The sequence below is a fragment of the Xylaria bambusicola genome (assembly GCF_022495145.1).
Source record: "Xylaria bambusicola strain CBS 139988 unplaced genomic scaffold F5B22scaffold_14, whole genome shotgun sequence".
Lineage (NCBI taxonomy): Eukaryota > Fungi > Ascomycota > Sordariomycetes > Xylariales > Xylariaceae > Xylaria > Xylaria bambusicola.
The window spans coordinates 718,898-744,524 of NW_025953567.1; the positions used below are offsets into that span (position 1 = coordinate 718,898).

The 25,627-nt window shown below is 46.8% G+C and overlaps 3 protein-coding genes and 1 non-coding gene across 4 annotated transcripts; 2 read left to right on the plus strand and 2 right to left on the minus strand.

Annotated features, from left to right (window-relative positions):
- Positions 1-1,647: 1,647 nt before the first annotated feature.
- F5B22DRAFT_92066 (uncharacterized protein) lies at positions 1,648-3,962 on the minus strand. The gene is made up of 6 exons (XM_047980690.1): positions 3,142-3,962; positions 2,894-3,052; positions 2,413-2,748; positions 2,067-2,356; positions 1,794-2,010; positions 1,648-1,733 (listed from the first exon to the last, which is right to left on the minus strand). Exons 1-5 carry the CDS (start codon positions 3,688-3,690, stop codon positions 1,962-1,964), a joined length of 1,383 nt encoding a protein of 460 aa, XP_047832203.1. The 5' UTR covers positions 3,691-3,962; the 3' UTR covers positions 1,648-1,733; positions 1,794-1,961.
- A 6,512-nt stretch (positions 3,963-10,474) lies between these two features.
- On the plus strand, positions 10,475-14,847 carry F5B22DRAFT_645350 (uncharacterized protein; the record flags this gene model as incomplete). The annotated part of the gene is made up of 3 exons (XM_047978573.1): positions 10,475-10,533; positions 10,612-13,926; positions 13,983-14,847. 3 exons carry the CDS (start codon positions 10,475-10,477, stop codon positions 14,845-14,847), a joined length of 4,239 nt encoding a protein of 1,412 aa, XP_047832204.1.
- A 3,235-nt stretch (positions 14,848-18,082) lies between these two features.
- F5B22DRAFT_92167 (DHS-like NAD/FAD-binding domain-containing protein) lies at positions 18,083-20,412 on the plus strand. The gene is made up of 2 exons (XM_047980691.1): positions 18,083-18,800; positions 18,940-20,412. The coding sequence occupies exons 1-2, from the start codon at positions 18,458-18,460 to the stop codon at positions 20,289-20,291; spliced, it is 1,695 nt and encodes a 564-aa protein (XP_047832205.1). The 5' UTR covers positions 18,083-18,457; the 3' UTR covers positions 20,292-20,412.
- A 2,839-nt stretch (positions 20,413-23,251) lies between these two features.
- F5B22DRAFT_t87 lies at positions 23,252-23,323 on the minus strand. The gene has a single exon. It is a non-coding gene; the product is annotated as a tRNA-Gly (tRNA).
- Between the last annotated feature and the right edge of the window lie 2,304 nt (positions 23,324-25,627).

Genomic DNA, 25,627 nt, shown 5'->3' on the forward strand with positions numbered 1-25,627 from the left:
ATATGTTGTCTCACAAGGTAACTGGTTAATTTCAGTACAGTAGGGTTTGAGGATAATGTCCAATAAGACATTGTCAATGGGTGATGTGGTTAATATTGCTCCACTGCCTTGTCCTCTCAATGGTTCCTCTAAGAAGAGATTTTAAGTAATTACCTATATAGCTGGCTTTTCTGTGCTGATATTGTACACATCATCACAAAGTTAGAATTCATTAAATCTGAGTATAGTCAAGTGCTATAACAAGGGCTGGTGACAGGGTTTGTAATCGAAGCTATTCACAAGCACACAGCCTGCTGTGACTGGAAACGTCTATATAGTTCCTATCCCTTATTTGTGACCTCGATAGCCAGCCTTGACTCCATTTACAACAGGTCCGGCTGTTGCTAACCTCCGAAGCCCATCAATATGTCTCATATTAGCAAGTCTTATATAACCTTACCTTCATCACGAGCTATATGTTATATTTCCAATTACATCCGAAGTCATAGGCAACTTAAATCAGCATATGAAAATGTTCAGCGCGTGTGACAAGTAGTTTCACGTCTATCCAAGCACGCACCGTACAACTATGAAGAGGCAATTATCCAGCGAGAGATGTTGTGGCTTAATTCATGAGCAGCTCACAATAAGGTAATAACATTTCTTTATGCTTGTTTATAGGTATCACAATATTCATGCAGTTATACGAATTTCGATGCTGTTGTTGAGGACTAATTCTGTCCATCAACTCTAGTTGAGACCAGAGAACATCAGTTGAATGGACAAGCATTCCCAGAAAGGACGCCTTTCTGATAACACGACCAAAACATTCTTCAACTCGAGGGGATATCAATGGATAGGATCAATATAAGTTAACACCTTAAGACATGATCGGAGTCCTATACATAGGCAGAATTGTTTTGTCAACACTCTATTAGAGGATGCTTCTGTCAATAGCCCCTGAGTTCCGACTTCAAGTATGCAAAGTTTTCAACATATTGGTCTTACGATTGTGCATATCCCAGTGTAGGTAATCGATACCCTCTGCGAAATACCCCATATGGATACCAATTAAAGTATCGTGAGATGGCGTTACGATGTAGAACGAGGTAATTTACTTTGTATTACGCACGAACTGATAAGTGTATCTACTACTTGTATCTAAGCTATCAAGATGAGCCCTGATAGGTCTCAAGTACGCCCTACGATAGAGCTTCATGGGCGACTTATTAGAATAGTAAGAATAACCACGCGGCACGTAAGGACTAATCCTAACCATTTTACACGCGTCGAACGCGCTGAAAACCCTAGCATATCCGCGTAGAGACCCGGTGCCCGCTTCGGAAATGAGTCGAGTTTGCGAGAACATAAAACAAATTTTCCAGGCAATTCGGCGAGAAAACAGGTCGCCCATATCTGCGGATGCCTTGGACGCGTGTCAGCTTAGGTGTCCTACGGACAGGGGTACAGCGAAATCAACAAGGTAAGTCCGCGATTAGAAACAAAATCAACCCCGATGTTGGTCAGCAGGCGTGCGTACACCGCTGCGAACCATATATTTTCCTCTCAGCTAAGTAATTGGAAAGGAGGGATCAACCAAACGGCTGCAAATAATATGTAATGGACCTTGATAAGTTCCGTAATTACATGTCAACCAATTATCAAATTCGCTAACCCGAATCGCAACTAAGCCCAGGAGCTTCGGAACCGCCGGGAATTTACTAATTCCATCTCCGAGCCATAATCTATGAGGGCTACTGCTTGCCTATTAGTCCCTTGACAGCAGGGCGCGTTCTAACCAGAGCATAACTTACGCCGTATGTCTCCATTATACGTAGTTGATCTTAACAGCAATATGCTTCTCAGGCATCGACAGCCTGACCGAGGGCCGCTGATCGATGAGGTCAAGATCTATGAACCGAGAATACGCCCCGCCTCTATCGGCGTGTATATCGTTTCATTATACGCATCTTCATCATTCTTCATTTCCGCCGGTCTATGAATTCCTTCGTCGCATCTCCACCCATATATCTATCAACTACCATTAGCACAATTCAGTTCAAGGGGGCTGGACTCTATCTACTCACACATTCAGAAAGATTTCCGTGAATTCATCTACATCTTCTCCCTTCCCATTCTCGACGAACCCCCCAAGTAAAAAGCTCGCAATGATGAAATGCGAATTCTCTCTCCACGCTCGCTGGAACTCCGTCGGGGAACCAGCTTCCCATAAGGAACGCCCGAGGGTCCAGCGGTGGACGTAAGCCCAAGGGTCGTCGGGGTCTGTGTACCTCTGATCTTTCAGCAGCTCGTACAGGCCGATGACGGCGTACGCCATGATTATGGTTCTGCGCACGCATTCGGCGAATATCCAGTTCTAGGGGTTTTGGTCAGTGAATCACGACGCGCCGGCGAAAGGGTCGAAAGACACACCTCCCATTCTGCTGGTGACTGGTCTTTTACTAAAGCACCCTCCAACAACGCCAAGTCTCCTAGATTATCGCGGATACGGCACAGCTCACCCAGCCATGTTTTCAGTAGTCCTATATCTTTCTCGCCCTGCGCTCTTAAGGTAATATCTCCGTCGAAGAGACGGATGATCTGGTATAAGAAAAGAGTTTGTGAGCGCGCAAGCTTCTCGATAGGTGTAGGAACCACGCGGTAAGCTTCGGAATCGACAAGCTCGCGCGCACTATCCGATAACGCCTTCATTACCATGGCCGTGTTATTTGGTGTGCGGTTTGCATAAAGTACACATGTCGTGAAGCACTGCGATTTATCAGTTATCACCCCCTAAAGTCTCGACATGGAAGTGTTTCAGAACACTCCAATAACATTCAGATAGAGGTATTTGGTATGTAACAGCTTTGGTACACTTCATGACACTTAGGAGAAGATATCGAGGACTACTAACCGACATAATACATCGTGGTTTGTGCTCGTGGTAAAGATATCTGTGGATGAAAGGAGTGGTGTTCTTCTCCGCCATTTCCGTCGTGAATCTTTTCACGCGGTTTAAGATGTAGTACAGTGGTGATTTCGGATCGTACACATGCCATGAATCAAGCTGACTCTGCTAACAGTTAGTTTGAGGAGGAACGGGATATGATCTCAAAAGAGACCTTTTTGTCCCTGAGACGACAGCCCATAGTAGAAACTCACACAAGCCGCCATGTTACTTTGAACCGCCAGTAATTCTTCATCAGCTGGTGTCGGTGGGCGCTCAGGGAGATGCTCATCTTCGTTACGGACAAGCCATTGGTCCGAAGAAGAAAATGCGTTGTACCCTATGAAATCTAGAAAACTTCCCATAGCAGTATTACCGTAAGGAACATCGCTGTTGTGGGATTCGGGTGTGGATTCGATAGCAACATCTGGGAGAAACCCTGACGACATATTCTCGGTGTAGTCCATATCAAATGAGACACCGGGGATATTCAGCGGAGAATAGGCGGGACTTTGAAGCGGGAGGGCCTCTGGAAGAGGTGTCGGCTCCCTGGTATTTTCCCCTAGCCGATGAGTCGGTCTAGATTTGGTGTAGACACATGGCAATGTCTTCTGCACGCACCGAGAGCATACCGGTGTCCGCCGGTCACACCGTCTCTTAGCCTGTACACAGGCGTTGCAGTTTTTTTGGCGCGAGGTTGGTATGCCGGCACTTTCGGTTGCAGTGGATCCCATCTTGACTGCTGGTTCAATGCTACTCTTCATGGATTTGGCAGCAGGCGTTAAATCGATATGAAGGACAAGCTACGTGAAGACAGTCCGCCAGTGGAGTTTGACATGATATGTCCGCACAGAAACTCCGCAAGCCGCCCCACACCGGCGATGCCAAGACTAAGTAACTCCGCCAGTAAAAGTTATCTTCGGCTGTGGTGATCTTATATCTACGATTTCCTTGACTTGACCGCGATGGGAGGAATGTCAATGGAAGACTGATGTTGACAAGAAGCAATGTGATGTCACATATAAAATGATGTATAGTATAACAGGCTAATTATAGTAAGCAGATTTTTGAAGCTAGCTACTATTACTTCGTTTTAGTGATAGAAAGTTATCTGATCACCTACTGTCGTATAGGTATATTATTTTTCGATCATCAAATTTCTCAAGAGACGGAGTGAGTTTACTATCTCTTTGCATAGATAATTCTCTACAGAACACATCTAAGGAGACATAATTAGACCGAATTCGCCGTTGCCCTAAACAACACATGGGATTCCGCAGCTTAATACATCAACGCGAGTAAAGAACGGGAATGCGGTCTAGTCTGAATTATTGGGGAAGAAACTAGTATTCTGTTTTTCGAGGAAGTGGTGTGTTCATTGTACGATGGCCACTAGTTGAGTCAACGGTGCCTGGGGTCATTGTAAGCACCCTCGTTGAGCCTAGTCCTATTGGGTAGATAGTTAGTCTTGCGCAAAGTGCTTACGAACAGGTGATAACTCTTAGAATATAAAACCAACTCTCATTCTCTCCTCACGTGATGTCGAGTTTCTTGATTTGAGTAGGCTATCTAATCCGATTTCTCCATAATACCTACTTATCTGGGCATTAGGATTGATCTTCACGGGGGAAGGCGGCAGTGCATGCAAAGATGACGAAATAAACCGAGGGAGAAGGACTACCAACTCCTTACGTCGGGAAAATCTCACCGCAGCGTGGCTACCCCGACACATCCGCCGTCAGCGCGCGACGAGCTACCGAGCAGATACCGAGTCAACAGATCACATCACATTACATCACATCATCTCACAGTGGACACAAAGTACAGCTTGTCGAGATTGTATCGTAGGATGGTGTCTGTGGGCTGGCTCACTTGAGGCTGTGCGGGTTGAAACGACGGCTCCTGTCGAGCCAGTGTTGGTCATGGCTGACAATTTGTAAATTTTCATCTGAACTTCTCTTTCCTCCACGCGTAGACTGTACGTTCTGGCCTCTTCGCGCTCAGATGAAACAGGATGCATTTCGGATAGTAGCCGTTTTTCTAGGCACAGATCCTCGAACCTCTACATATCCCGGTAAATCTTCCGGTTGTTTACTGCAGGCGAACCCGTTCGGGTAGTGCGTGCATTTTACTAACACATCCGATATCGAAGGCTTCAACTACCTATTGTTTGCCGAAAGAAGCACATACACACAGAGCTTCTCGTGCCTCCCGTGCTTGCGGGTGTAGGTATTGTCGGCACCCCCGTTTCACAATCGACGGGCTGTGCTGAGCCACCAACTTCAAACCTGCAACACGCGGCGTGCTACTAGTGATCGTTTGCGAGGGTACGGGTAAAAGCCATCCATCCATGTAGGGCGGGCAAGCACTGCAACTCGTTGGAGGATACCTTGCAACAAGAACCGTGCAGAAAAGTGCACGTGTTTGTAACGCGGTGTTTGCTTGGTTTGGCGTCTACAGTACAGCGGCCAGAGACGTACCTATAATATCGGTGATAAGGTAAACTTGAAGTCGTTGAGTCATCTGGACGACTTGCAGTGTTTATCTCTTGGGTTATTTGACCAGATAACTACTTAAGTAGGTAGGTCCCTCACGTTGTTCATGACGCCATGCCCCACCGTGGCTTGTGTTTTTGGCGAATGAATTTGGCGAGTGGCTTGCGCTGTGCTGTCAGTAGCCCCCTTTCTCACGATCCTATTGTCCGTTCGGGCTCCTATGTCGTTTCTTGATCGCCATGATTACTAGGAAATAGTTGATTTTCTTCTATAACCCATGTGTGTGGATGCTGGGGATCCCTATGACGAACACTAGCTAGGTTGTGTGGATGGCGAGTTTTGTGCAAATCAATGGCTCGCAAAGGAGATATCATGCCATAACGACACGATGAAATTATATTCCGAATATACGTAGTAATCACGAATGGCTATATGCTCCCCCCGTCAGACATAGACAGACGTGTGGAGGAGGTGCTATAATGCACCCCAGGCAAATACCAGGTTCTCTTTGCCTACCTTTTATTTTTGCTTTTGCTCTGCAAGGAGAAGAGAAGAAAAGAAAAGAAAAAAACTCTCACATATCTGTATAAGGCTTAAAAATTTCACCAGAGAGCTCGTTTTAAAGATTTCAAAGTGTAAATACCTATGATACAATTATGCGTTATTCACTCGGAGATACGAAGTGCCTTTTACAGGCAGATACGAAAAGAGCTCTCTTGCTATGGAGGGGGGAGGCTGGTCACATGACGTGGGAAGAATGTACTGCAGCAAGTTTCTAGATGAAGTTTAGGCTATATAAACTGCCCGGACGCTAAAAGTGCTTATTTCGCACCCAGTGATACGCATTGCTGAACTTGGATATTGCTGTATTAGGCAAGTGGGTATGCCATGCTGGCACTTACCGACAGTACTAGCATTTATAAACTGTACATAATGTACATACCTACACTATGTGGTAGGTATCGAGTAGGTTTGTATAGATACATGTGTATGTAGTAATAGGGGCGTGGATGAGTAAGCGTATGTATGCATCTACTCAAGGTACCTATTGACTGCATCGAGCATTTACAGTAGGTACATAGGCGTGCAGCCTGAGGTTATCTGCAATAGGTGAATGCAGGTAGATGTTGTATTGATATATTGTTGATAGCGAATTCATGTTGACGTGCTTGAATAACTAATGACCTGTAGCTCATAGCAGACTCATAAGCACCTAGGTAGTTGACCCAGGAGACCTTACTTGGAAGACCTGAGGTCTCACTGTCTGTTAGGTAGGTACTTACACTAGGTATGTAATGGTAGACGCCACTTACTACTAGGTATGCATGTCTTGTTCAAATACCGGTACTGTACGTAGTAGACGAGTAGACAAGTAGGTAGAGTAGGTATCACCAATGTCCCGCGTGCAATGTTTCACAGTCCCAAACTCGCGGCTTTTGGGAATCACAAGACGTCATAGACTTCTTACAGTACTTGTGTTATCTTCGATTCGGGTGGGTGTGTGGTATCCGCAGCAATATCCGTGTGGACGGTTATGATTATAAGTTTGTGAATCTGATTGGCGCTGTCTCGGCTAGGTATCACTATTGGGCACTTCGGCCCTCAGCGCCTACCGTGACATGTTTGGGGGACTATGCGCCTCCCCACCTCTAGATTCCAACAAAGGGCAAAGGGTTAGGAATGAAGTAATTCCTCAATTGTGTGGGCACTTGAGTACTGTTACTGTAAGTATGTACTGTAAATACTGATAATTGTGCACAGACTTACCTAATGCTGATACACGCCAGGATGGGCAATACTACTACTAGGTAGAACTGCACACCGCGTGTTGACAGCAATGCTGCGCCTTCACCGATCGGTCTCAAGGCTGCTCTACGTGGATAGCTTCACCCAGTACGCACCTTGGCAGCCTCGGCAGCATAAACGGCAATAACCGAACCCACTCGAAGCTGAACATGGAGAAACAACCTCTCCCGTACCTAGGCTCGGGAGAGGTGCAGAGTTTGCAGAGGTTTTTGTATACACACTTATAGTAGGCATCAGAGTCGGGAAACCATGTTATACCCGCTTCCATAGGCAGAATAGGGCCGATCCATTAGGATCCCAATGGAAACCGTTATTGGGCGAGAATACTTACTGTTACTACTATGCATCTCGGAAATGTCTCTACTGTGAACGTTGTCTTGGTACCCATCAAGCCCACAGTGTAGTATTGTTGTATTCGAGGTAGCCGAAACGCCACCATACCTTGGACTCTACTGTTGTTACGCTAGGTAGATTATACCTAACTTATTTCGAAGTGGAAACGTAGCTAGCGACCCCAACGGCTCAAACCTGCTTTCTCGTCTAATATCAAGACAAGAATGAAGGAAACAGAGCAACGATAAGTCATAGATCTGTCAATGGCCAAGACAGAAGAGCCGGGTGCGTAAGCCAATGCACACACGCTGGTTGTGACTCGCTAGACACGTCTTCCATCACACTAGGGTTTGATTTCAAAGGGGGTCTCCAACTTGGCCATGATTCGTGATGGGCGATGGGATCATGTTGGACAGCTTGGACGGCGCAACGGTGGAGGAAGATCTTGGTGCAAAAAGCGAGGCTGCCCGTCGCGACGCTAGGGCCTAAGTGACGACCAGGGGGCTTTGCACAGCCTCCCTTGGCATACATCTGCGGCGCGCTGGACCAATGGCTTCGCTCGACTGGAGTTCTGCCCGACATTCCATGAGGAGTAAGATGTTGCTGAGAGCTGGGAAAGGGGGGGCAAATGTTGACAAAAAGGAAATCTACACACCCCCGACCTTGAAATGTACTTACTTTGGTATTGCGGACTTATTCTGCGCGTAGTGAGTGGTATGAACAATGGTTTACTTTGTACAATACCTATTTGTAGTGCATACACGATCGCTTGACCTAATAAATTGGACGACAATTCGTCAATGTTGGGTGTAAATCGTGACGTCTGGGATAGACGCAGTAACTGTTCCTTAAGTACTCCATACGCAACCTTAAGTTGAGCTTTACATACCTAGGTACTATAGTATCACAACATCATAGGCGGTATAGTGTAGGTAGGCTAATACAAGAGAATATATTAGATTATGGGTTACTATGTGTGTAGTACTGGATGATTTGCCAATCATATACTTACGAAAGTATTGGATCATGTCGCCAAGCTCAGGAAGAAATACGTCTCCCATGGCGTAGAGGAAATTATACATCCTACCTACATAGGCAGGTAAGTACCTACCACCTGTAGACTGACCTTTCACCTTTCACTACGCAAGTCGTATGACTGGAACTTTGAAGTGAAGAGCTAAAAGGAGCAAAAAATATCAATCTGCTTTCAGGTACGTACCCAGGAACTTACATAGTCGGTAATACGGTACCGGTATGCCCAAACAACCTGGAAATTCCTATGCGAATATATGCAAGTATAGCCAGCATACTTAGGTACTCCGTACAGTAAGACGTAATGTAATGACCGGTGAGAGGAGCGACGATGCCTACCTACTTAGGTATTGCGTATTCCAGGTCGGGCACCTCTGGGCACCTGAAAGCCAGTAAGACTTGGAAGAGAGTTAGAACGGGGGATTATACCGGGCTATATCATTCAACTACACAGTAGGTAAGTATAGCATCCATCGAACCGAATTGGAGCGCTGCCTCGCAATATTCAAGACTTGAACGTCGACTTCGACGGGTATACATATATACATAAGTACCTAGGTACTTAACTACTACAGTAGGTAATTAGGTAGGTAAGTAGGTGGACCTGGGGTGCCACGCTTTTCCGCCTCGGCGTTCAATCTCCCAGTGTCCGGCGCTGTACTGTGCTGTAATTACCCGCCTACTGTAGACGACTTAGCGTCACTTGGCTTCGCCATCTATTAAGTATTAAGCACTGTTAGTAGAGGCCAATGTTCTGGCCATGCCAGCACACCTAAGTAAGTACAACTTACCCAGAGAGTCAGGGCATGTTTTGCTAAAAACCTTTAGTTAGTGCACTACCTGCACTATATGCACTACAACTGTACATGTACCCATAGCTACCTAGGTAGACTGACTTGGTATGCATGCTTCACGACCCTAGCGTATCCAGGGCGCCGATGGGCTCGATCTCCTCAACGCCATCATCTCCTCGCTGTTTGACCACGATGAATTCCTTCCTCGTCCTCTTCCGATATTTACCACTTGACTAGTTCACCATTCTACTTCGCTCCTGTTACTTGTCTGTACCTTTTTCTTCTTCTCCTTCTCCTTCTTCCTCTTCGTGCTCTCCGTAAAGAGAGGATTATTGAATGCGCCCCCCAGTGATTCCTTGTCGTTAGATCCACCCCATTGTTCGTGTCTCTCGGGTCCAGCCAGCTTTGCATTCCCTTTCAAGTGGCGATCCGACTGGTTGCACCTGCAAACAGACCCCAGAAGGCTTATGGGACTGTATGCATAGCCTCAATTTCTCATTCCCTTGACGGCTCCTGGACGGCGGCGCATTCACCCCCCGTCTCCCCCCCGACTTTGTCGGTGCTCACTCAGTACCACCCTGGACATACGCTCCCATATCAGATTAACCATCATAGGATACCCTGTAGATGTTTTGTTTCCCATCTTATCCCCTGGCAACACCTCATCAGCACATCGCCAGGCCCTAAACACGACGTATTCGAGTCAATGCCGATCGCGATAGACGTATCATCTGCCGAACAGCAGCAAGAATTCCTTGCCCAGGGGTCTCAATTGGCTTCCGTAGCCTCCCTCCACGCCTAAACCTTCTCACCTTTGAAGCTTGTTCTGCAAGGCTTCGGCTCATTGAGCTCAAGCAGGCTGGGTCGACCGAACCGGATGTATAACCTCGACGATGACATTCTATAGTTTGATCTAAACCTTGTTGTCGTTGGAACACAGATCTTCCCCCGACCGCTCCGCTATTTACACCATCGATGACACAGTCATATCGGTCAAGTCGCCGTCACGGAGTCCTTCCGTCGCCATAATATTCTTCTCATCATCGGATACTCTTTTATTATAGTTTCATTTCCAGCACCAATACACCATGTCGGACCCTCAAGATCAGGAGCGTAGTGCGGAAGGCACCCCTCGGCGGCCCAGGGCGTAAGTAGAGCTTCTAAAGCTCACACCACTACGACTCTGCTCCTCGAGATTGAGCTTCCACTCACATAAATCATATAGGCCTACAATAACGATTGACACCACGAACGATAGCGAGCCAACGTCAAACGTAATCCCCCATTCGCCAGTATCAGCCGCCGATGAAACAATAAGCCCTACCACTCTTGCCGCCAGCTGGACATCGTCTGAAAGGACGCACTATCCAGCAGGCTCACAACCACCTAGTTCGGCCTCCCACCATGAAATCCGAGCTTCACACTCGTTCGACAGCAAAGACAGCAGGCCGACTAGCCCGCACAACGTGTCCAGTCCTGTAACATCACGCGGAGTAGAGAAAGGCCAGGCTTTCTTAGCAGTTCCCACCAATCACCGATCGCGTCAGAACTCCATGGATAGTGAGGATGGATCACGATCGATTTCTTCGCAGGGCGACTCGGTTTCGGAAAAAGGCCCTTCGAGGTCAAAATACGATAATGACCAGATCATGAAGGACAAAGATGCTTTAAAGCCTGACAAGGGCCGAGAGGAGGATTTCCAGGTTGAGGATAACCCGTTTGCCTATAGTCCTGGACAGTTGACCAAAATGTTCAATCCCAAGAGTTTGGCTGCATTCTACCAACTGGGTGGTCTTCGAGGATTAGAGAAAGGACTTCGAAGTGATCGGGCAGCAGGTTTGGGCATGGATGAAAGAAACCTCGATGGCAAAGTGTCGTTCGAAGAAGCAACCAAACATGAATCTTCCAAACTGGTAAACGAAGGACTTGCTAGTCCTGACACACCAGTAACGACTACACCACATGGCTCTCAGCACGTATCTAGTGGCCCATTCGCCGATAGGAAACGGGTCTTCAGCGACAACCGGTTACCTGAAAAGAAAGGCAAAAGTTTTCTGCAGCTGGTCTGGATCACCTATAATGACAAGGTTCTCATTCTTCTCACAGTAGCTGCAATCGTCTCCCTAGCCATTGGTCTGTACCAAACGTTTGGACAAAAGCACGATGCATCAAATCCCGGTGTTGAATGGATCGAAGGCGTGGCTATCATCGTTGCTATTGTTATTGTCGTTCTCGTGGGATCGCTGAACGACTGGCAGAAGGAGAGACAATTTGCGAAATTGAACAAGAAAAAGCAAGATCGCCTCGTAAAGGTCATACGCTCGGGCAAGACTGCCGAAATTTCGGTTTTCGATTTGATGAGTGGGGATGTACTTCATCTCGAGCCTGGTGATCTAATACCCGTTGACGGTGTTCTAATTAAGGGGTATAATGTCAAGTGTGATGAATCGCAAGCTACTGGGGAATCAGACGTCATACGAAAGCGCCCAGCTGATGAGGTCTATGCGGCAATCGAGAGGGGCGAGGATCCCAAAAAGTTGGACCCTTTCATCCAGTCTGGTGGCCGGGTTATGGAAGGTGTAGGGACCTTTATGGTCACGTCCACTGGTGTCTATTCAAGCTACGGGAGAACTCTTATGTCTCTAAACGAAGATCCCGAAATCACGCCTCTACAGTCCAAGCTCAATGTTGTTGCCGAATATATAGCAAAGCTTGGAGGTGCTGCCGGTCTTGTTCTGTTTGCAGTTCTTTTTATCGAGTTCCTTGTTCGTCTACGTGGGAGCGACGCAACGCCATCTCAAAAAGGCCAACAGTTTATTAACATTTTTATTGTTGTGGTCACAATCATAGTCGTTGCTGTACCGGAAGGGCTTCCACTAGCCGTCACGCTAGCATTGGCATTTGCAACCACTAGAATGCTCAGGGACAACAACTTGGTTCGCCATTTGAAAGCATGTGAAGTTATGGGAAATGCAACAACAATCTGCTCAGATAAGACGGGAACATTGACCCAGAATCAAATGAAGGTTGTCGCAGGAACGGTTGGCACGAATCACCGGTTCAAAAACAGCAACCCTGAAACTGATGAAGCAGATTTGACGGAGAAGGAATTTGCCACAGCTCTTAGCCAAAATACTCAAGAGCTGCTCCTAAAATCTATCTCATTGAATTCAACAGCTTTTGAAGGCGAAGCGAATGGCGAGAAGACATTCATTGGATCCAAAACGGAGACTGCTCTTTTGCTTTATGCTAGGGACTACTTAGGCATGGGACCCATCAGTGAGGAACGGGCAAATGCTACTATTCTACAGATGATTCCATTCGATTCTGGTCGGAAATGCATGGGAGTTGTGGCCCAGCTCAGCAATGGTGCGGCTCGACTATACGTTAAAGGTGCTTCAGAGATACTGTTAGCCAAGTGCTCAGAATTCCTCGCAGACCCTACAAAAGATCTATCGAAATCTCCCATGACAGCCGAAACAGTCGAAACCATCAAGGGTCTGATCGAAAGCTATGCCTCAAGGTCACTGAGAACAATTGGGATTGTTTATCGTGACTTTGAAAGATGGCCTCCACGGAATGTGAAGCGTATCGAAGGCGACGGAAATCAAGTGGTTTTTGAAGACATTTTCAACAAAATGACCTTCATCGGTATGGTAGGCATTCAAGATCCTCTCCGCAATGGCGTTCCCGACGCAGTAAAAGAATGCCAAAGGGCGGGAGTTGTTGTTCGTATGGTGACTGGTGACAACAAACTCACAGCCCAAGCTATCGCCAAGGAATGTGGCATTTTACAGCCAGATGGGATAGTTATGGAGGGACCCGAATTCCGTAACCTGAGCAAACTATCGCAGAACGAGATCATCCCGCGACTCCAAGTTTTAGCTCGGTCTAGCCCGGAAGACAAGCGGATCCTTGTGCGTCGTCTGAAAGATATGGGAGATGTTGTTGCTGTGACTGGTGACGGAACGAATGATGCACCTGCTCTAAAACTTGCCGATGTCGGTTTTTCCATGGGCATTGCTGGTACTGAAGTAGCCAAGGAGGCTTCTGCTATTATTCTTATGGACGATAACTTCACCAGTATTGTGAAAGCACTGAAATGGGGTCGTGCCGTGAACGATGCTGTGAAGAGGTTTCTTCAATTCCAGTTGACGGTCAACGTTACCGCCGTCGCGCTCACGTTTGTTACCGCCGTCTCCAGTGATGACGAAAGCTCTGTGCTAACAGCCGTGCAACTTCTTTGGGTTAATCTCATCATGGACACTCTGGCAGCACTCGCTCTCGCCACAGATCCTCCCCAGGACAGTGTAATCGACCGTAAACCAGAACCGAGGAATGCTAGCATCATCTCTATTACCATGTGGAAGATGATTATTGGACAAGCTTTATATCAACTCGCAGTCACTTTTGTACTGTATTATGGAGCATATGCCATCGGCATCGCAGCAAGGGAAGATGAGACCATGGTGTTGTCTACTAGGCGGGATACCCTCGTGTTCAATACCTTTGTGTGGATGCAAATCTTTAATCAATGGAAGTAAGTGAAAGCTAATCAAAATCAACCCCAGTGTGGTGAGCTGACTTGTACCATAGTAATCGTCGCTTAGACAACCGATTTAACATTTTCGAGGGCATAACCAAAAATTATTTCTTCTTAGGGATCAATATTATTGTCATTGGGCTGCAGGTTCTTATCATCTTTGTCGGCAGTACACCATTCAACATCTCGCTTCTTAAACCATCCCAGACTGGTCCACAATGGGCAACAGCCATCGTGTTGGGTTTTTTGTCAATTCCCGTTGGCATGCTCATCCGTCTTATTCCCGATGAGCTCATAGAAAAGTGTATCCCCAAGTATTTCAAACGGAAGCCTTCACCACCTGGGCTCATGGTCTCTGATGAAGAACGATTCAACGACTACCCAGACGTATTTACTGATGTCCGGGATGAGCTCGCATTCCTCAAGAAACTCAAGGGTGGTCGTCTCAATAATCTGAAGTTCGCTGTACAACATCCTCGTGAGACATTCATGGCGAGAACGAGGAGCCCGTCTCATTCTCGATCCAACTCCATTCGTGCTCCAGGCACTCCGATTCAAGAGGACAGTTTTGGAGCTATATCACCAGCTCCAACCCCTGACTCTCGCAGGCGCTCCAGGTCTATGAGATCTCGTTCCAATTCGGCTCTGGGCGCGCCGACGGTGATGGCAGGCATTATCGCTGGTAGTGTGGCTGCTGGCTGGTCTCCCATCGAGAAAAACGACAGCCGTGATTTTTCACAGAATCCTCGGCCCTCCCCTTCCCCTTCTCCTCTCTCACAACGAGAGGGTGCTGGGTCCGAAATGACGCCTGTGTTGACAGAAGAGCCGATGGAAATGGACGAGTCGGATGCGCCCGGTGATGTACCCCAACTACGTGTGCCTCAACCGCCCGCGCAAAAGCCGAAGTCTGTTACTTAGGTAGTGTGATTATTCGCCTTTGTTTATTAGAAATACCCCTGGCAGTGCTCAGTAATCAGAATCCCGACCATCTGACACTCCAACTACTAGCCGCGACCTGCAGATGTCGCTCTAGAACCATCTGAGAACAACAATGTCCTTCTTTGGCCACCACTGGTCTTTCGCCTATGAGTTAGGATACAGAAGAGCTCTGGAATTTATGCGCTTGAGTTTACACTGGGCATCCAGACACTCTGTAGTTGTGGGTGGCGCCCATGTTATCTACACCCTTCAATTAGAGATTCATGTGCGCTGCACGCCGAACTCTTTATCTCGACCTCTTCTACAACTACTGCATTTCGACGGCTTACTTGACATCAATCGTATGTCCGAGTCTGCTGATTGAAGGTGAATAAATGAGCCAGTTTGTTCCTCTGTTCTCTCGATCACATGCAGCACGCCAAGGTGTGCAGCTGGTCGAGGGTTAGCTCTCCGCGCCGCAGCGTCTTGTACTTATTCTCTTTTTGTTTTTACTTTGTCTGTACAACATGAACGGGGGAAATGAGTTTGTGTGGGAATTAAACCCCGTGCCAAATAGATACCAAGCAATCGTATTAGTAGTAGAGACTCAGACGAAGAAAAAACCACTGCGATGATTTTAGCAGTTTATTGAATAGATTACTCGGCTTTGCCTGTAGGGCCTTTGCGAAGGCCTTGAAGACCACCATTGCCAGATTGAACGATGCCTACTCTATCTCCTGTGGCCTGTGACTGTTCTCATCATCTTGGTATTGCGCCACCAGGAAAAATCTAGGTGAGTACACAAATGCTTGGTACTGACTATCATTGGCCCATTCATTAATCATACGATAGAAATTCAGTGATGACGGAGGCGAACCTGGCTGTCAACTGCCTGCCTGCTAACCGCTATAAGTGATATATGACCAGGATTACTGCCAGTCAATTATAGGTTTCTCCAGTAGTACATCGACGCCCGGGTTTACTATTAGTTGTGTTCAGTTATCATGAAGCCACAATGCATCTGAACTATCCAAGACTGAATATGCGTGTAGTTACCAATTAGCAACTTGGGAATTAGATTGATTATATGAGATCCCAAGGTCTTTGGACGTGCCAAATCCTCGTCGTGACTTCTATCAGGTTCTCTAAGGCTCTCTCTTGTGTTACGTAGCAGGGTTGCAAGCTATGCGTCCCATCAATTCCCTTATGTAGGCATGATGATGCACCGTGCTCTTCCAGCTAGCTACCTCAGGTATGGTCCTTTTTCATTACCTAAATGAGAGAGGGTTGACCCTAGAGACACATGCAGCTGCAATGCCACAAAACGACATCTCCTCGAGGGAGTGGTATGGGTGTTCATTTGGGCTAAGGGAAGGACTTACATGAGCCCGGGATTATCCGAATTGACAGATTTAGGACCTGCTGCGATTGAGTTGTAAGGGGAAGCTCGCATGGTTGAGACAATGCTACCTACGCAGTTATTGGGCTGCGTGTTGTGGGGGCGATACGATGGGACTGGGCAAAAGTTTAGGAGAAACATCAAGGCCGAAGCCGAGCAAACAGACAGGCATCAAGACACCCAGGCAGACACAGGCGCCCACATGTAGAGAATCACGAACGTCAAGGATGTACCAGGGGGGCTCGCAACAAGAAAAAGCGCCATTAGAGTTTGAGAGCACACGCGATTCCGGCACGTAAATCACGAGTACACCTATCATAGTTAGGTAAACGGTAGGTAATGGCAGGGAAGAGGCGACGAGACAAGACACTGAGATGACAGTCGGGAGATCTTGCTGCCGACCAGGGCCGGGAATCAACAGTGCTTATCCCGTGTAAAACGTGTAATGCAATCGAGACAAGATAGAGCGCAACAATTTCCTGGGGAGGGTAATAGGCTATTGCTACCAGACAGTTAATACTTGTACTCTATACGTAATCACTACTATGTAAGTACGTGCGTAAGGGGGGATTAATACTATGCAAGTAGAAATTGAGTCAAACACGCACAATGCAAGATCGGAGAAGACGGGAGACGGAGGCAAATTGGTTGAGCTGCTAGCGTCTGTCAACCTCGGAACACACACTAGGTAATAACAACGGGCACCCGGAGGCGTAGCACAAGATAAAACACCTCCAGCGATCAATTTTTTAGCAAACTGGACGATGCCTATACTTTCCTAATTCGAGTCAACGCGAAGAATGGTTCTTCGAAGAAAGAGAAAAGGAGTCTCATGTATTCAATGATCTTACTCCCATCAATGGAGTAGTGAATGGAGGTTAAAAACGAATGGTCAGGACCTGGCCCGTAAACTGCCAGTGTCTAGCAGTTTCATAGGTACTTCTCTATGTATACGTGTAAGCTAGCGGTGTGATACAGACAGGACTCACAGAGAGGCGAGAGAGCGGAGAGGAAGAAGAAGAGGAAGACGAAGAGAGGGCTGGTAGACAATAGAAAGAGAGAGAGAAATATACTACTGTAGTAGCAGCCTGCCAGGGCACACACACACAATACACCCAGGCTGGCTAGTCTTTGCCCAATCAGCAATTCGCTTCCTTCTTGAACTGGACAACTCCGTCTCGTCTTTTCGTCTTTTCAAGTCTCAACCTCGCCTTCTTTTCTCTCTCTTTTTCTCTCACACACGCCCAAAGTCGCCTTTCGCTCGCAAAGGCACTTTCAAGTGGATTTCTCTCTCAAATGAATCAGCCGTATTATTTAGCGCCAAACTGCCAACTCCCAACCCGCAGTTTTGTCATCTTCCTACACCACGCATCTACCTAACACATATTTCAACCATCGACGATTTAACTCTACGCCATCGGCTGTTCTTGTTCCCCCCTCCCTCCCTTGTCTCTCTCTAGTGTAGCGTGGTGTACTATAAGTCGCCTCGCCCACCCTTTCTCCTACATGTCCTAATTAATGCTTAACACCCCTTCCCTTCAACTCTAACCGAGTTTCAACTTCTCGCAAATTGCCATCTCTTCCTCTTGTTCTTGTTTCTTTTATCCCCCAACTCGAGGGCTTCTCTCTCTCATCAACCACACTTCAGCCAAACTCTGGCCAAACAGGAAAAACGCGTCAGAAAACAATAGCCGCCACGACCCAACCGTCATATAGTCCAGAATTCCAATTTCCACTAACCACTTCTTCCCGATCGCACTTTCCTGCGACGGGCGTGTCCAGATCCAGAGCCGGGTCCAGATTTGGATCCCTTCTACTTGCTATAATTCATCTCGCCCCGTCCAATCATCCATCCATCCTTCCTTCCTTCCATTCATTCCATTCATTTCACTCATTCCTTCATTCTGATCATCACGTGTCAACTCTCCTCTTCTTGATTCATCAACTTGTTCGGCCTCGCCCGAAGCTTGCCTACTTACTCAACCTTCATCTTATGATGTAATTATTTGGATCATCGGTCACCCACTCTTTCAGCAACACATCATTCAACTTTAGAATTGTGTAGTTTCGTGCACCCCACGAATATATACAACCCTGCACTAGATCTAGTCAACCGTTTATCGTATTTACCGCCTAGCCCGCTCTACTCATCTGCATGTTCCACATATCGTTGTAAACACATCATCGGCTGTGTCGCCGCCCGCCGTCACGATGAAAGGAGCAAAGTCAGATGCCGGTCGCGTCAAGAGACCTTATAAGAAGAGAGCTCGTCCTCAGGCCGAACAATCAAAGCAGCAACAGGGTCAACTACGGAGTTATGAGTTGACGACCGGTGGCGGTGGTGGTGGTGGTGGTGGTGGTGGTGCTTCAGGCTACCCTGCTCATGTTACAGAAGTTGTCGACGATCAGCAGGTTGGGCATCTCCCACTTCCCCAACCCATTCACGGCGACGAATTACAGGAACGCGTGGACGACTTGGGAGACTCTTGGGAGACGGAATCCATCTTCGAAGACATAATTGATGATCTTACGCAGGATACGTTTTCCGCTGATGGTAATTACACCTCTCTCTTCCTCACTTCTCTGGGCGAACTTTTTTTTTTTTTTTTTTGCTTGGTGAGACCGAAACCCAGGCTTGGCAAAATCAAGGGTTTCGCTGTGGCGAGCTAGGGCTTCTACTAACGCGTTTGCAGTTGATGCTTGCACCCCGGAACAATCCGTTGCCTTTCGCCAGCAATTACGCGCAATCGGGCCTAATGCGTTCTGTCGTCTGCACATAGACTCTGGCGCCGTAACAGCTCGAAAGATGCTGACGGCCTTTGGAATCCGGCCTCCGGACTTCCTGGAAGGCCGTCCCGACGAGGCATATCTCGGCCTGCTCACCCTGGCCATAACCCGGGAGTTGAACAAACGAGCCAAGATCATGTCGTACAATTCTATCGACGATGCCGTGCACTTGCTGAAGAAGTCGCGCAACATCGTCGTATTGACAGGAGCGGGTATCTCAACCTCCCTCGGCATCCCCGATTTTCGTTCTAAAGAGACCGGGTTGTACTCGCAATTAGAAAAACTGGGCTTGGGTATTAATGACCCCCAGGAAGTTTTCAACATTGACGTTTTTCGTGATGACCCTACCATCTTCTACACGGTAGCAAAAGACATCCTCCCAGCAACCAAAAAGTTCTCGCCAACACATGCATTTATTGCCATGCTGCAGAACCAAGGCAAGCTGCTCACCAACTACTCGCAGAATATTGACAACATTGAAGCCAATGCAGGCATCCGGCCAGAAAAGTTAGTACAGTGCCATGGCTCGTTCGCCACCGCCAGTTGCCAACGGTGTCGTCACAAAGTGCGTGGGGACACCATCTTCGACGACATCAAAGCCGGGCGGATCCCGCGCTGCGGCAAATGCATCACGGCCCTGAGGGCGAAAGGAATAGGCCCGCCTAAGCGCAAGAGGTCGAGCAACAGCTCATCGTCTAAAAAGTCGCGGCGCAGCTTTGATGACTTCGATGACGACGACGATGATGGCGCGTATGATATCCCTCAGGCGGGCGTCATGAAGCCGGATATTACGTTTTTCGGCGAGCCTCTTCCTGACGAGTTCTCCAAACGGTTAGTGAAGCATGACCGCAACTTGGTAGACCTCGTCATCGTGATTGGCACGTCGCTCAAGGTAGCGCCTGTCTCGGAAGTGGTGCCGTTCCTACCGCCGCATATACCACAAATATACATCTCGCGTACGCCAGTCAGTCACATCAACTTCGACATCGACCTTCTGGGTGATTGCGACATTGTCGTGGCCGAGCTGTGCCGCCGCGCGGGATGGGATCTCAACCACCCGATGGTGCCGCCCAACCAAAGGATTGATATCTCGCTAGAGCCGGGCTACAATAGTCGACACATATTCACGCTTGCTGAGGACCCAAAACCGGACTTGGATCCCGTGACACAAGTAGAGGAAGCGCCGCAACCAGTCAAACAGCGCCGCAGTCGAAACAGTTCGTCCCATAGATCGGACGGATTGGCTATTGCAACATAGAGGCATTTCATCACTATTCATCATTCATCTAAATCGGTTCGAGCAACTCTCAAGTTACTACAGCTGAGATATGCACGCGTTCGCATGTGTGGGATTGACAGCGCGATCATATCATCGTGGTTGCTACTATGTATACAAGGTGTTCTACAGATCTGGCTCTGGCGTTTTCCCTCCTTCTTCTCACTACGGCCCCGGTCCGCCTTTCTGTGTCAGGTTAGGGGTCTTAATGCTTCGACTTATTCCTATTTTCCTTCTTTTTTTTTTTTTTCTTGCCTCCCATTTTCATGCTTGGAGACGGTGGATCTTCGTACCCGCCACACACAAACACCCGTCCTGGAGGATTGATCCACATTGGCTTGTTTCGGCGCCTTTTTGCGATCCATCCCAATAGCGCAGTGACACATGTCCCCCCGTATACTTTTGCAACCCATCACGCGAAAACAAAGGACATGGCTGGGGGTCGTGTGTTTTTTTCCCTGGTGTTTCATGACGTGTGAGGAATGCGTGTTTTCAACATGCGCGTGTGCAAAGATAAGAACGATATTGTGCTTTTCCGTCTCGCTGAGATTTGTTTCTTAGAAAGAAAGATGTCATGATTTGATACCAGACGATGAGAGATAGAAATAATGAGGGCTTTGCAGCCCATCCAAATCTATCCACGTAAGCCTTCTACAGTCGCTGCAGCTGTCACCCAAAGAGAATAATAATACACAAAACAAGCTACAACTGCCCAAGTACCTACCGAACCAACCATCAACTGTTGCTCCCATAGAGAAAGCGGGGCTGAATCTACAATATCCTCCCGTACTATCCGGTTGATCAAACCGCTTAGAAAATTACCTGAGAAAGCACAACATTTTCGCGGTTCACAAGGAGCAAAAATGTGAGGACAACAATCAGGCAAACACAGAAGTATAGAGGGAAATAAATGGGCTTAAGAAGCTCGGAGCGCACAGAGAATTTGCGCTATGTGACCAGCCGCGCCCCCAAGACTCATGTAGAATCTCTCGGGTGACGGTGCGAGTTTGCCACACCCTTTTCCACCCCCTCCTGCACTTTCCCCGCTAGAGAAGAATTACGCCCTGTGTAGAAACCTTCTTTTGGCAGAAAAGCAGGAATTCGGGATGAGATAAGATGATGAGATGATTAGTTTATGTGTAAAAAGGAGGACATTTGTCTAAACCTTTTCTTTTTTTTTTCAAAAGGAAAGGGGAAAGGGCAGCAAAAAAATGATCCGAACTAGGTACCAAGACCTGCGCCTCTGCTTTGATCTCAAGAAGATTTTGAGACCATGGTGCGCGATTTTCCTGTATTTTGGCATGGTACTACATGCGATGTGGGGTACATTAGTTACTGGTAACGCTCGATACCTAAATGTTTAATAGAATTGTGGTAGATAACAACGGCGAAGTGAATGGGTAGCAACGATAATATCGGCTTCGAATTGATAAACAAACCGGAAATGAAATGAAATGAAATAGTGTAGATGGCGGTGTGTTCAGCTTTGAAAAAAAGAAGAAAGTTTACTTGATATTTTATGTATGCATGTCTCAGCGCAAAGTGGGAAGACGTGACTCGCTAAAAACCAGCCTTTGTTTTTTCTTTTCTGGCCTTTCTGTTTCAGATACCGGGCATATTGACAGGTAGGTAGAATTCTTATCTTCTCGTTTATCTATGTATCAATTAGAAGGGCGCCTCTTTTGGTTTCGCTTGCTGTCTTTCTTGCGTTTTGTACATAGAGATTGAAATATATGATTCCAGGTAACTCGGCAAGCAGCTGATAATGTTCCGTCTATGCACGATTCCTAAGATTTAGTTTCCACCTTGCTATAAATAACTTGTATTGATAGTTAATACCAAATCGGCAGCAATAGCGTGCTTTTTCTCCTTCTACGGTTGATATACTCAGCTCTTTTGGCTTAATGTAGAACCCAACCCAACTCTCCTGATACATATTCACCCCATATAACCGAGGTCGTCGAAGACTGTTGTATGGGAATTTAGTGTAACAGGCTACGTTTATTACAAATGTAAATATAGAAAGAGGTCTAAGACAACTATCAAGAAGGAGACGTATTGCACGTAGCTAGCTGTTTCCTAACTTTACTGTCACGGTTTTGCTCCAAAGTGATCTCATTGTTTCCCGCGGTGTGAAGGGCAATTGTAATCATGAGCTGCGAACGGAAAGAATCCAGAGAGCCTAGTTCTAAGCGAATCAATAGAACGAGACACATACTTGTTGGGGAGATACCACGGATCGCAATTACGAATTGATATTTTCTGAGTAACGTACCAAAGTTCCCATACCATGTGTTGTTCCACTGATTGAGAATCGCGTATATACCGCCAGGGCGAGTCCACCAACTATCAACACTACACAAATATATCCAGCAAGTGTAGGCAACTCGTGGGGCAAACTGAGCTATGTTACTCGACCCATCGTTCGTCTAGATGTCACGCCCGGCTGAATCCTGTGCCAGCGTTACAGCGCTTCGCTTCGCGTGCTGTAGGCCCATGGTATCTATTTGCTTCCTGTCCTTGGGGACAAACACAAATTAGAAAGCGAGATGCTAACGACCTAGAATACAGGCAGCCGTACAATTACGAGATAAAGTTTGTTGTTGGTCTGAATATGGCCATGTTGATATATCAATAGAGGGTTCAGACAAAAGATTTCATGTGGCTGGCTAGAGGATAGAGTCATTACGTTCAATTCATCGACTATACACAGACGATCAAGGAAAGCAGTCTCGCTATTATACAGAGGGCAGAGTGTTCAGAATGTTTATGTCTCTGAAGACGCCAGGAAGCATGATGATTCGCAATCGAGTACAAAAGTTCAGCTAGGTTGGAATGCAAGCTAACAGGCTTGTCACGCAGAAGGGACAGAAGGTAACACACCAAAACAAGAGAACATAAATGTGATAAGTGCAACATCGCGAATTTTGGCAAAAGATAAATGCTGTAACGGCGAATCGAACGCCGGTCTCAAGCTTGGAAGGCTAGAATGATAACCACTACACTATTACAGCCTACTATGTTTTCCATCATGCTCTTGCTGATGAAGCCATTTGAATAAATTGATTATATTCATAACAGAATTAGTTGAAGAAGAAAGTCTAGAGGAGGGCAGTTTAGACGCAAGGCACAGATAGATGTACAACTCCAAATCCGATCTCCACACTTAACACCAAGTGATCATGTAATACCTAGAACATACGGTTTCCAAGCGCGCGGTGATTTCCGATGGGGACATAAGACGATAGCTACTTGAGCTAAGTACCTACTACCTGTTCAGAATTTCGCCGTTCAATCAATTAATCAAGACAACCATCCAATACGACGCACCCGCCACGTCACCTTCAACAAGCGAGGCAATTATTGCCGTGATACATACCTAACAATCTGTAGATACGGCCTTGGTCAGCACTAGCCCGCAGCCTGTAACACTGTGATCAATCTAAAAAAGGCGAGGTTAGGTGGTATTCTTGGCTGAGGGGGGCGATGTGTTTCTCGATAATAAGGTATCGGATATGACTGTCTCAAAACTAGTGTACCTAACCTCGGTACCTACTTGCCTAGATCTGCCGCTCGTGGCGAGGGGATGCTAATTGCGCATTTTACTACCTAGATCAGCACCCTAGGTTGATAAGTTGGGCCGTTGACTAACACTACTGAACTGCGCGTTGCAAGAATTCCTAGGACATTCTCACATTCAACAAGCGGCGACGCGACCTCTCGTACAATAGTTATGAGTTAATGTATAGAATGTGATAGTATTGCTGCTGATGTCAAGCTCCTTATCGTACATAGTTCTCGTCCATGTTTGGCATTAGAGCTCCTATCTGCCTTGATTTGGAGTGCCACCGCCTTATATTTATTCGTGGAATCGCGGGCCACGATATCAAATAAGCACCAGGTTGTTAATATTACGCTACCAACAAGGTTTCCGTAGTCCTGCCAGCTAGGTATCAAAGCCCTTGTCTGTATGCATGTTCCAGGGTGAAGTCTAGTATACTAGGACTTGGCAACTAGACAATTACGTCCCAATCCCATCTTTGCTGTACTTTCCATGTCTATCCTAGACTCGGGTTCAAGTCGGCTTTCAAAGTCCATTCGTATCACAGACATACTACGTAGTAATCAATGACTTATTTGTGTAATAGTCGTAGTTAACTGGGCTGATATTAACAGGTATTTCCTGTTGGAGTAATTACATACATACATAGCCTTATCGATTCCTCAAAGATGTCCAGAATAGGCCCATGGCGGTAAGAAGGTAATTTCTTCATTTATTCGCAGCGAATACTTCATATCCGAAACCATCTGCGGTCCTGGCTACATAAAGACAAATAACCGTCTCCTCGAGTAAAGCAAAAAACTCCCCTTGTTCTAGAGAACCTAAAGAATATGTCACGGAATGACATAAGGAGTGCAGTACTATGCCACTACGCCACCAAAAGGTAACGACGAGTTATCAAGTCGAAGGCTTGACGTCTCTGCACTCACTATATAGTACTGTACTGTGACAGAATAGTCTGTGGCAATGACCCCTGTACCCGAGTTATGATCTTTCTCTAGAAGCTCTGATGGGCAACATGTTATAAGAACAGGCCGTTATCATCGTCGCCACAGAATACTGCCTTCGAATTTGCCACGTTATCTGCTGGGTAGTATTTCTCCATATCTAGCATATAAGCGATACTCTTGGCAAAGTATACGACCAAATACTCAAGCAAGTTACATATGGTAATTCAACTACCGTGAAGAAGAACATGACCACCAAGCGGTGATGGCGTAATCAAATCGAAACACAAGAGCCTATGCGCCTCCTCTTGAATTACCAAAGCTGCCAGGTAAACCCCGAGACTGGTTATGATCCACTGAGTAGTAAACAGATAATGTACATACCACTATCTCACATGCAAGAGTTACAAGCAATGGAGATTCACTACTCGATCTATCCATTATCTACAAAGTTGAACAAGTGCGCCTTGGAAAGTTGACCTCAAGAGAAACCGGAGTGGAACAAGCGATGACGATAGTAACCGCTCTCTTAAATTCGGCTGTAGATCGATGGCAATAAACATGAATACCATTTCCCACTGGGTTATTTACCACACGTCTCCGCGGAAATTGTATTCCCGCCAACATATCCCATCAAGACGCGGGGCATCAGCAATTCCCACCTGGTGAGCTCCTCGCAACTTGCTGAACAAAGCGACTAAGATAATTCATACAACCTCGAACGGTGCCTTCCTAGTTATGAAGGCGCATTACTAGACTATTACGGGAATAATGCCGGATTTGAAAACTTGAGCAAAGAAATTCTGGCT